General features: G+C 40.3%; 1 protein-coding gene across 2 annotated transcripts in view; it reads left to right on the top strand.

Moving 5' to 3' along the window:
• Positions 1-12,141, top strand: part of BMPER (BMP binding endothelial regulator) — a 249,783-nt gene that overhangs the window by 49,814 nt on the left and 187,828 nt on the right. For both annotated transcript variants that reach the window (XM_047849098.1, XM_047849097.1), the window contains exons 4-5: positions 7,164-7,246; positions 11,148-11,238. In XM_047849098.1, the coding sequence (XP_047705054.1) occupies positions 7,164-7,246; positions 11,148-11,238 (174 nt within the window). The remainder of the gene's footprint in view (positions 1-7,163; positions 7,247-11,147; positions 11,239-12,141) is intronic.

Raw genomic sequence — 12,141 nt, forward strand, 5'->3', positions numbered from 1 at the left:
TGGAACATGGATTTTGGAGTGAGATAAAAAGAATGGCTGTATGACCTGGAGAAAGTAATTTAGCCTTTCTTGATTTCCTCATTAAAAAAAAAATAGGGGTAAAATGTTCTCTGTCCTACAGTTCTTTTTATGAGGATAAAATGAAATCACATGTGAAAACTCTTTGTGCAGTGCCTCACCTTTAATAATTATGCAGTGACTTTTATTTTCTCTCTTCTTTGCTTTTCTCTTGTCGGAGGATTATTTATGTGATATTTCTGAAAATATTTTTTGGAACTCTACTTTGGAAATGACCTCTGGCGACATTTTCCCTGCCCACATTAGAAAACCAGTTTGATGACTTAACAGGACAGTCTCTCCTGTTTTTATTCTTTTTCCATTTTTGCTCCATATGAGCTCAACCCAGTTCTTTCTCCTATGCCTGTTGAGAAGCAATGGGTATTGGCTATTTGACAATGGGGTGCTGAGGATGGAGTGGCTGTTGCAATGCCAATTCAGTCCAGAGGGAGAAGCACTCCTGTATTCAGGAGGGTTTATGGTAAGAACAGATCAAATGCAGGAATGATGGGTGATGTGGCTCATATAAAAAAGTTGTTGCAAGCATTTTTCTACCTTAATGCATTGCATATTTCCTTTATTGTATTAATTACACTAAAAGTTTGAAAGCATATTTTATTGCATAGAATACTAATTTATTTGTGGCTCATAGAATCTGTTTTATTACCTTAATATCAATGCCAGATATTGTATGTATTATAATCTTATGAACTTACGAGACTGGCTCTGTAAGCCACAATTTCCTCACTTTATGGTCTTCAATAAACACATAGATTAGAAATCCAAGTAAGTCACGTGGCAATTTTATGTTCCTTTATACTGGTGAAGTGAGTTGAATTTGCAAATCATCTATACTCCTCTGATATTTCTGCATATTTGGGATTTTATTCATAGAACCATCAAAAATTAAGTGAAATAGCTTTCTTCCATTTCTTTTTCTATTGTTGATCATTTGATTTCAATGATATATTTAATATCTAATTGGAAAACAAAACAAAAAAAAGCCATGAAAAAGAATGTTGTGGGGGGCACACACCACTGTTTAAGAACTCAGTTCATGGGGCTGATTCTTTCTCTTGGGATTGAGGAAATGGTTTGACTATAAAATTCCCATTAGCCAAAAATAAGCAAAATTGCCTGCAGGATTCATGGTAGGTACAGCCTTGGAGAGTAATAAAAGACTGTTTTAAATGAACTCCTAAGGACACGATATAAGCCCTAGAATGGCTAGTCAGATTTTATGTTTATCCCTCTTGATTATACTTCCATATGTTTCTGGAGAACAGTGTCTGAAAAGTGGTTCATTAAAAAAATTGTATTCGACTGGGGTAATTTGGGGCTTATTGACCAAGTCCCAGGGGTGGGGGTACCCTATCAGGTGGCCCGGAAGCAGCAAAGAATGGCAGGACTGTCTGCTCTGCTTCCCTGTACCATGTGGCATGAACTGACTTCAAAGACCCCAACGTTGCTTTAAGTAAGTATTACAGTTTGCTAACCCTCCCCCCGTGGAAGACAAGGATAGACTAGAAATTTGGGGGACCAGAGTGGAATTGGGAAAGAAAGGCACCTTCCTGAAAATTTACTTAAGAGGAGGCTCGCACAGCATGGGAAGAGGGGACCTGGAAACTGTTAATAGCTTCTCACTTCTAAGGTTTGGTAAGTACTGGATGCTCAAGGACTTTCCTTCATTATGTTCAGCCCTAGCTGCCTGGTCCATGGGCATGGTAGAGTTAGTCAGTATTAGAAGAGACAGATTTTGACATCAAAGTTGCTCCAGGAAAGCTTTGCTGTTTCTGGAAGTAGAATACTGAGTTGAACTGGTCCACCTGATAAGAGAAGATAGGCAGTCCAAGGAATGTCATCCTTTCAAAATTCTTTTCCTGTGGTTTGCAGGAATAGCTGCATGTTAGTGCTTACTATGTATTCCCAGTGAAATTAGACACTTCTTAAGTAACTGATACACGTAAAGTACTGTCAGAGACCTGGAAAAGACATTTGAAAGGCCACTTACACATGGGGAAAGAGCACAGGAGCACTCCTTTAGTGGAGAAATTTCTAGGAAGGGTTTCCAGAAGCTATGACCTTGAGCTGAGTCTTAAAGGAGTTGGCCAGGCAAAGAAGGAGATCTTGGGTAACCTATGTGTCAATGTGGGGATGGTGGAGAAGGAGGGAATGGATGAGATCTGGGTTTTTTAAGAAGGGACCAGCATTTGCAAAATCATAGGATGAGATCTTCTGGGTATATTTGGAGTGTGTTAAGGGCAGCACGTCTGCAGTGTGGGGAGATTGGGAGTAGCAGATAAGAGAATGCAGAAGTGAGTCAAGACCAGGCATGACAGCTGTATATGCTAAGAAGTTTCAATTTTATAGTAAAGGTTTTAAATCCTCTCCCACTTCCTCCTTCTAGATACTCTTATCCAATTGGTTTGGAGAAGAAAGGTTGGGGATAGATATCAGTCTACACCTCAGCCAGGCTATGAACCATTAGTCATTGATAGAGTGTAAGCATGAATGAGAATAAGACCAAGGTCTGAAAGAGCACACACGGTAGCCCATGAGAAACAGCCAGCAAGCCTGTTTTAGCATTCCGGGGGGGAGAAACAGCCAGCAGCTTAGTTGAAGCTTAGTTGAAGAAGGAGTGGAGACAATGGATAGGTAATTAGAAGAGAACATCTAGAAGGTGTGTGTGTTGTGGTGGGGGGGAGAAGGGTGGAAGAAAGGAAGGGTGGCCAGACACCACAGAGAATCCTGTAAGGTAAAGACGTAAGGTATTCTTACCTGTAAGGTAAAGAGTGTCCTTTGGATTGGGTACTTAGTAGGCAGCCGCAGCCAGAGAGAGTGATGTTTCAGAGGGATGGTGGAGGCAGGTAGCCCAAGGTGAAGATCTTGAATTTGCTTGAAGAATCCTTCAAGTTTGTTATGGTTAAGGAGAGTAGATAATCCCAGGGACCTAGATGGAGTTCCAAGAATGAAAAAGAAAGGGCCGGAAAGGCAGGTTGGGGCTATGTTGGGAGGTGCTTGGGGTTGTTATTGGTAATGGTAAGATCCAACTATATGCTCTTAGACTAATGTTTACCTGACAGTTGAGAAGGTTAAGCCCTTTTAGGGTGAGACCAGGTGGAGGTAAGGCTCATTAGAAGGCCAACGCCACTTTTTATGACCCTGATGATTTTTAACAGCTATTTTAACAGCAATGATGAAAATGTGTGGTATTCTCTCTCCCTTGGGATAATGTGACTGTTGAAAGAGGTCACAGCTAATTGGAAAAATGAATTTTATTGCTTAATTGTGGTTTCAATTTATTTGTGTACTTCCTGTTACCATTGCCATGTGTTTTCTGAATTGACTAGTTGACCAGGCCAAGCTTCTCTATAAGAGTATGTTTGTTTAAAAAAAAAATGCTCTGAAATTCTTCCCCACCCTGAAAATATTTAACATATAAAAAGCCAAAATTACATACATAAGTTAATATAGCTAGTTGAGGTTTGTTTTTGTTTCAGTTTAGTTTTGTAGAGAAGAGCTATTGGGGGATGTGATGGTTTTGATCAGGGTTTCTCAGTGTTGGCACAACTGACATTTTGAGTTGGTTGACCCTTTGTCATGCATTGTAGAGTGTTGAGAGCATCCCACTAGATGCTCATAATACTCTTATCTCCCAGTTGTGACAACTGAAAATATCTTCTAACATTATTAAGTGTTTCCTGGGTGGGGGATGGGGAGAGGGTAAAATTGCCCTAGGTTGAGAACTATTGGTTCTCAATATATAGTAGTGGTTTCATCAGAAAGTAACTACTTCCTCCTGCTGGAGTATGGATAGTTTCATTGAAGCTTGTGGAATCTGAGAAACTTTCTGTCATCAGAAGAAAACTAATGAATATTTATAAATTCCCATGTCAAAAGTTGATTTAAAAGTATTTAAAGAAAAAGGAAAAGCTACTTTACTGGTTGTCTGACCATTCCTCTGTCCCATTTACCCACCCTTTCATTTAGTTCCTGAATCGGCTGTCCTTTAATTTCAATCTCAATGCAAAGGATATTATGGAAAGGATATTATGCATTAGAAAGTGCCTGAATAATATCACCCATCTAGAACTGGATGTGAAAGGACCTAAATTCTCCACACCCAGCGTGGAGCCTCACGCAAGTTCAATCTCATGACTGTGAGATCGTGACCTGAGCCAAAATCAAGAGTTGGACACTTAACCAACTGAGCCATCGAGGTGCCCCGTAAATGTTTGTTATAATTTGACAGAGTAATTTTATGCCTATTATATATAATACAAGAAATTGGGCTTCTATTTTGTGTTAGCTCTTTAAATGGAATTTTTTGAGTAGCTCATTTTTATTATATTTTTGAAGAGATCAGTCCACATTGGATTGGAAGAACAAAACCAAAGCAAACTGTCTTTCACTGGAGGTAGTTTGAGAAGCACTGCCTTGAGGTATGATGGAAATATATTTTTGCTTCTCTTTCTACCCTGGCAAGAGATATTTAGTATATTCCTCCTGTGGGGTTTCAGTAAAAAAAGAGGGGCAAGACACTGCCTGTCTTCCCTATTAGCATAAAATCGGTGGCAAATATAATTTATTATAAAGAAATTTGCCTTACACAAAATAAGAGATAACATGAGGTAAGCATGAGGTTCTCTTTGATTTTATGTATATGTAAGTCTTCACATAGCTCATGTTAGTGTCTTGCATTAAATAACATGTTTATCTTAGAACAGAAATCCAAAGTGCGGTGAAAATGTCCATTTAAAAAGTATTTTAACCCCAGGAAGTCCTTAGATACGCAGTCTGCTAGAATGTTTGGTGTCCTGGGTCTCCGTACTAGCTGATGTTGGCGAAAGCAGGTAGAAAAAGGAAAAGGCATGGACGGTACTTGCTAAAGAGATTAACACAAATGTTTTGAGTCTATTCTGTTGTTCAGACTCATCCAACGTTTGGGAAAATCTGTTCCATGGACTCAGCTGTGGTAGACTGACATGTGAACATGAAGCAATGAGCACTTCACAGTTTGACCTTGGTCTTTGTATGTTAAACTACAGTGGAGGAGCCAGCCTTCCAACTGACACTTACTTGAGGGAAAAAGCATTGCTAGGTTCTCTGCACTGTGGACCACTTGTTTGAATACCTTTTATCCCGTATTGAGTGGAATAATCCAGAGAGGCCTGGCCCACTCCTGGGACCCTTCACGCATGACCTGGCATTGTGTAGGAACAGTCTCTTGGCTGGCAGTTCCTGCCTGGTCTATATGGTTTTGTAGTGTACTTCCTCCTCCAAAGTAAAAAAGGCAAGATCTTTGCTCGCTCTATTAGCAGCAGAAAATCGCCCTTTCTTTCAGTTTTTTTTTTTTAATCCAGAGGATGAAAATATATAACATATTTGGAAACTCCACTGGCAGACTTGGCAGGCGTTTCATATTTACTTGGACTTAACATGAATTGGATTTGGTCCTCTGATTTCCCCGCCTCCATCTCTCGGAACAAGTTATTTATTATCCAAGTGAGTCTGTGTTAGTGGATCAGACATGCGCATGGAACATCTATTGTAAGTGTGTTTGTTCAGTAAGATTTATGCTAGCCCAAATTGTTTTATATTGGTTTTCATTGTTGAAAATTTACTGTATTCATTCTTGGTTTGGCGTAAGTATTTGTAAGTGTGCTAGGGGTTCCTGTGGTTGAACATTTTATCACTGTAACACTTCATGCAAAGGAAATTAAAAAATATATAGTGAAAGCATTTCCCTAATATGTTTCCAATCAGCTGTGTACTTCAGTAATTTGATTTGTAGGAACTAGAGAGAAGAGTATTACTGAGCTCTTTTCAATCATTCATAATTCTCTGAGAATTCAGATCATGGTTCCAAGTTATGAAATTTTCTCTTGAAATTTTCTTCAGGACTTTAGGATTCTTTTTTGTGTGTGTAAAGAGGGCTTTTATATTTTATCTTATTTTATTTTATTTTATTTTATTTTATTTTATTTTATTTCATTACCACAGCAGTATCTAAAAGAATTCAGGGAAGGAGGTATGAGTCTTCTGTCTGTATCTTGGACAAGAAAAACTGATGTGGATTGAGGTTGACTGGCTTGTCAGAAGTCAGTCATTGGTACAGAGAGGCAGGACTTTTTATTTCTGCGTTATCCCGTGTATGTGTTCCTGCTTCTGTACTCCTTGGGCTAAGCAGTCAGACTGTAATTCCTAAGACTCTTTGCCTGGTGGGCTCCTCATAATCTAATATACAGTGACTAGTGACATAGGCAGTAACATCTTCCCTGAAAGTGTACCACACAAGGTGGAGGGCGATATTTGGTCAAGCTAAATTAAGATCTAGGCTGTGATCCTCGTGCCATTATTTCTTTGGCTCTTTCTACAGGGACTTAAGCTAAATGGCTTGTTTCCTCTTTTGAGGATCTCTGGCCTTTGACTTGTTTTTGCCAATGAATGAACATGACTTCTGTTTTGGCTGGTGAATTAACTTGTGATAACCCATAAATTTATGGTTTCCGATTTCCTTAATCTAGTTCACTACTTAAAGTAAGATCAAGGTGAAATGTGAAATCATAGCCCTTAAACTGGGAGGCAAGAGATGGGAGGTTTTCATCTGGTGAAGACAGTAGCTTGCCAAGAGTCTTAGATACATATAGAATTTCATAATCATTTCCTGTATTTTAATATCCTGCTTTTCTTTCCTACCATGTTTTAACCTTCCCTCTTGACCTTCAGCAATTTTGTGTTCATTTAAGCCTTATGAAAAATCCCCTTTCACAGTGGTGATTTTAGCCCTGGTGCTCCTCCTACGTCAGTGAGCATAAAGTCATGAGGTCATGCATTTTGGCCAAGAGAGTACATCAATCCATGCTTTTCCATTTGAAAACATAGTCTTGGGGGTTAATCTGCTTAGTAGTCAAAGAATTAATGTAAGTGAGAACCAAGTGGATATTTAGAAGGCTTAGTTGTGTTTTGGAGAAAATAGCCAAGGAACATGATGGTTCCTGCTATTGCTAGTCCTGGCTTAGAAGACATAACTTCTTTTGCTCCAAAGAAAAAGGAAACACATATTCACTCTTGGTCTTTTTCCTGCTTCTGTGTTTCACATTTAGGTTGCACCTATGAAGGAAGTACCTATAACAGCTCGTTCAGATGGCAGAGTCCTGCACAACCCTGTGTTCTACGTCAGTGCCAGGTAAAGTCTATTTTATTTTCCACTGAAAAGGAATCAGTAAAGTCTTCCTCAGAAGCACCTTTTAGACAGCACAGAAGGAAACCAAAAAAAAAAAAAAAAAAAAGTGAAACAGAAATGAGAAACAAATAAAAAAACAACTGTATCCTTATACATATTTATTGTGATGTTCACCATAACAAGACAGGCACAGAGTAGATATTATATCGCACTTGCTTCCAGAAACATGCAGTGGAATTGTTCACCATTGTTAAATTGCGCCTGGAAAATCTCCGGAAAGATGTATATGTCCTTGGGGAAAATTCATGTCTTCCTGTGAGTCAACTTTGTGCAAAACATGAATTCCTGTTAGCAGAAAGAGGTATTGTTAGAGGATATATGTTTTCCTTCTCTGATTTAGAAACATTTTGAACGGGAGCCAATCTGTAAGCTTATTAAATCAAAGCAATTAGTACACTCTAACCTCAATGATTTCAACATGACAAATTTGAGAAACACCAGTTCAATTCCTAAGGAGCCCACTGTGGCTGGTGCTGGCTGCTCTCTGCCAAGGGCGCTGATTCTACAGGACTCTAGTTGTTATAGGGCTTCAACACAGCAAGAGAAACTAAAGGAGAAATGAAGAATCTAAACATTCAAACTCCTTTTCTTATCTCTAAGGAAATAATTTAAAAAATGCTCATCTAATTTCGGCATTATTTAAAAATTCCCTATAGAGAAGATGTTGTTAAATCATTTTACCCCTAGCCCTTTTACTGTCCCGGGATACGCTCTTGTGTTGAAAGGGGAAAGAAAGGTTAGTGTAATAATGCCTATTACTCTTGGATCTTATCTCAAGTATATTGACATTTAGTTTATTGAAATCCGACTTTTATGTAGCCATGCTGCTATATACCCAGAGTGGGCACACTCTCTCCTAAGGTCATCAGTTATTTATTTGGCTAAATATTCATATCATTTGTGTAGTAAATCTAAATTATTTGTGAAAATGAGCAGGAGACAGAACAGATACCAATAACAGATTAATGGAATCAATAAATATTTGTTGAATTTTTGCTCCGAGAGCTGTAAATTCATGCTTCATGGAACAAAGAGATGAGAGCAGTGAGTTGTAATAATATCAAAAGTCCACAGTCATTCTAAAATTTGCACCACCCCACCCCACCCTGCTTCTTGACCAATGAAATTTCCCCTCCTTCAGAGGGGCACTCGGAAAGTCCTGCTTGCATGGAATTGAAACAAGACAACCCTCTGTCTTTTGGAGTATAGTATAACATTTTTATGCAACAGCCAGAGGTCTTGAATATCCCCAAATTGCATGGAACAGTGGTGACGTTTGCTACTTTCGGATGAAGACTTTGTTTGAATTAAATGAAAACTATTCCGTGGGAGGAAATAATTTGTAGACCGAGTAGCACATGAAGCCATTTTCAGTTGTGGACACTGAAACTCCTAGTGCCTATCATCTTTGGTCACCGGCTACTCATCAGGCCCACAGAGAATGATGTGGGAATATCCCATTATTATTGGAAGAGATCTCAAGGACTAACAGCCCTGGGAGTCAGGAAGGGCTGAACTGCAGAATAGAGCCCAGAGGGGATGTTATCTACCAAAGATGAACTTTTGCCTTTTCATTTTCCTTCTTTAAAAAAAATTTTTTTTAATGTTTATTTTTTAGAGAGAGAGAGAAAGAGAGAGAGAGAGAGAGAGAGAGTAGGGGAGGGGTAGAGAGAGGAAATGCAGAATCTGAAGCAGGCTCCAGGCTCCCAGCTGTCAGCACAGAGCCCGACGTGGGGCTCAAACCCACAAACTGAGAGATCACGACCTGAGCCTAAGTCAGATGCTTAACCAACTGAGCCACCCAGGCGCCCCATTCATTCTCCTCCTTTTGAAAAACTTTGCCTGAGTCCTACTTGCCAGTTTTAAAACATCATTTCATTCAATAGTCCTAAAAGCAACCCTCTAAGGTAGTTGTAAAAGCTCAGCTGGCACCTTCCCACTCCTGCTTATTTTCTTCCTCTGTTAGGGAATGAAACCTCACCTGTGGGTGCGGGAAATAGCCACTTACTGGTACCTCAGGGAGGGCTTCACTTAAGACACTTCTCTGCACAATGAGACAATTGCGAACTCTCTAAGCTCTTCCCTTCTCAGGGCATGAAATCAGTAACAGAGGAGAGAGTGCAGTGTAGTGAGTGAAAAAAAATACAGGCTCTGCCACTCACATAACATGTTTCTTTCTCTAACCTCTCAGTCTTGTCTCCTGTGAAGTGAGGATGGTACATCTCATAGAGTAACGTAAGCAGTAAGTCAGTCTGTGGTTAAAGACACTTATGGTAGAGGTATGGACTGGGCACAATAGGTGTACCAGGCAGGTGACAGGTAGTCTGACTACCTGGTTTATTTCCATTTGAGCTGAATTCTAGCTTCTTTCTTCTATCCTCCTACCAAAAGAGTTCCGATGGTGAAAAATTTACCTTTATTTTCCACTTTTACTTTTCCTACTAAAGAGAAAAATCTGAAGATCACAGACAGGAAATTCATGCTGGGAACAAATCTGAATCCTCCATCTGGATTGCAGATACTGAAGGGAAATTGATCTTGGGCCATAGCTTTTTGTATTGCTTCAGTTATATAACTGAAGCACAGATCCTTTTTTGATGTGGTATATTGTGATATTTTGACTGTTGTTCTTTTCTTTTCCAAATGTGATATAGGCCACAATAAATTCCTCTGGTAGTGGAATCTTCAGGCCTGACAGATACGAAGATATTTAGGATATAACTTTCCTTGTTGGATTGAGATAATATGGTAGCAGACAGGATGAAGAAAATTATCCAGTTGTCAAATTGTTAATTTTTTTTCTTAGCATGTGCCACCCCTCCCTTCAAAACAAAATTAAACACACACACACACACACACACATACACACACACACAAAATCCACTTATAAAATGGACAGAGAATATGGAGAAAATTCTTCAAAGGCTAACTCTGAAAATTAATTTAAAAAATGTTTCAATTGACATTAAAATACTAGAATCCCAAGATCCACTTGCAAGTGAGTCATTTGATTTCATCATTAAGATCTAAAGGCTCTATTTTTCCATATATAGTTTGAACTTTAAAGTAGTTGTATCTTGCGGCGCCTGGATGGCTCAGTCAGTTAAGTGTGCGACTTCAACTCAGGTCATGATTGGTGGTTCATGAGTTTGAGCCCCGTGTTGGGCTCTGTGCTGACAGCTCAGAGCCTGGAGCCTGCTTCGGATTCTGTGTCTCCCTTTCTCTCTGCCCCTTCCCCACTCTCTCTCTCTCTCACACACACAAAAATAAATAAACATGAAAAAATTATTTTAAAAAAGTAGTTTTATCTAATCTCATCGTTTGATTTTTGAGAGCCAGGCTTTCTATGTGAGGCTGAGTGAAGGCAGAGCTGGCCTTGTTATTTCTAGAAGTGTGGTAAGGAATTAGGTCTCCAGATGCCAGGCTGGGGTATTATGCTTGTACTCTGTGCCTCATAATTAATGGCTTAAAGTAGAATAACAATTATAGAAAATAGAGTAAGTGTTGACAACTTAAAACAATTGTGGATGAACGCTAGACTCTGTCAACTACCGACTGGCAGTAAGACGGTCTTAAATACTAGATTTAAAAGAAAGAAATTTGAGCCAAAGAGAAAGACTGAGGACAGGGTCAAGACAGGATTTGTGCCCTGAGTTCGAAAGCATCAGGGGTGTGAGCCGGGAGATGTGACCTCATTTGTGCCATGTCCTCTGGACTTGTCACCCACCTTCCTTTGCACTCTTGTGTTTGGACTCTTCCCCTATGCCCTTGGTTACTTGCCCAAAGTGAATCGCTCCTCAATGGGAATTCTGGGCTGACATGTTTGTGGCGTTCTGTTTTTCAGGAAGGTGTTGTCACAGAGTCTGAGGTGCGATGTGTTGTTCATTGTAAAAACCCTTCCAAGCATCTGGGAACGTGCTGCCCCACATGTCCAGGTAACATTCTCAGGAAGGGAAGGCTGCTAGACTCCCCGGTACAGCACATCACTGTGAAATCTCCGTGAGCTCTCTGAAGAGTGCAGAATTCTCCCCCTCCTGACTGGAACTTTCCTCACTTTGTGTCTGTGTACATAACGGGTTTAGAGAGCAAACTCCTTTGCACAGAAATGTCCGGTTGGACTCTCTGGTGTGCCCAGCGTGAATGCGATGTGCTGTAGGTCTTGGCACGTGGGTGCTCCAGGCTCCAGAGGCCTGCTTTCCACTCCACAGGGCCACAGGTAACGCTTACTTTGGAAGGAAAAGCTGTGGCTTTCTCTTGTTTCCAGAAATGTCTTTTTACTGCTTCATATTGCAGTATCTTGGCTAGAGCTTGCCTTGGTGATGAGGTGACCAGATGTTTTCTGAAAACTGAGAGCTGGGTCCCTAAGTGAATTTAGCTTAGGGTTTTGCCGGTCTCAGTTTTCGGTGTGGTGCAATGAGTTGAATCCACTGTCTTTTTAGGGGGCCCCACTGCCTAGCTGACAGCAAAGGATCTTTCCCTTCCAGTGGCTAGAGTGTTTCCTTCTACTTTTCTGAACAGGATTACAAAGGCCTCCTGCATCTTTTCTTGCCCTTAGGTACAAGCCCAGGGATTTTGAGGTGAGAGATTTTTTTCTGATCCTTTAAGCCCCTGGCCCATGCTCTCAGACAGATGTTCTGAGTTTTGGTTTTACTCTCAGTGCTTTTCCTCACTGGAGGCGATACTCACAACCAGTACCCAATTTCCAAGGGGCTTTCTGTTCTGCAAACCTTCCTGGGGAATGGCTCAGTACTATGCTGAGATGCTCTGCAAACATGAGCCCTGCTCCCTCTGTAGGCAGCTGCTTCCCCTCCCCCGCCCAAATACAGTCTGAGATGAGC

This window comes from Prionailurus viverrinus, chromosome A2 (assembly GCF_022837055.1).
Source record: "Prionailurus viverrinus isolate Anna chromosome A2, UM_Priviv_1.0, whole genome shotgun sequence".
Lineage (NCBI taxonomy): Eukaryota > Metazoa > Chordata > Mammalia > Carnivora > Felidae > Prionailurus > Prionailurus viverrinus.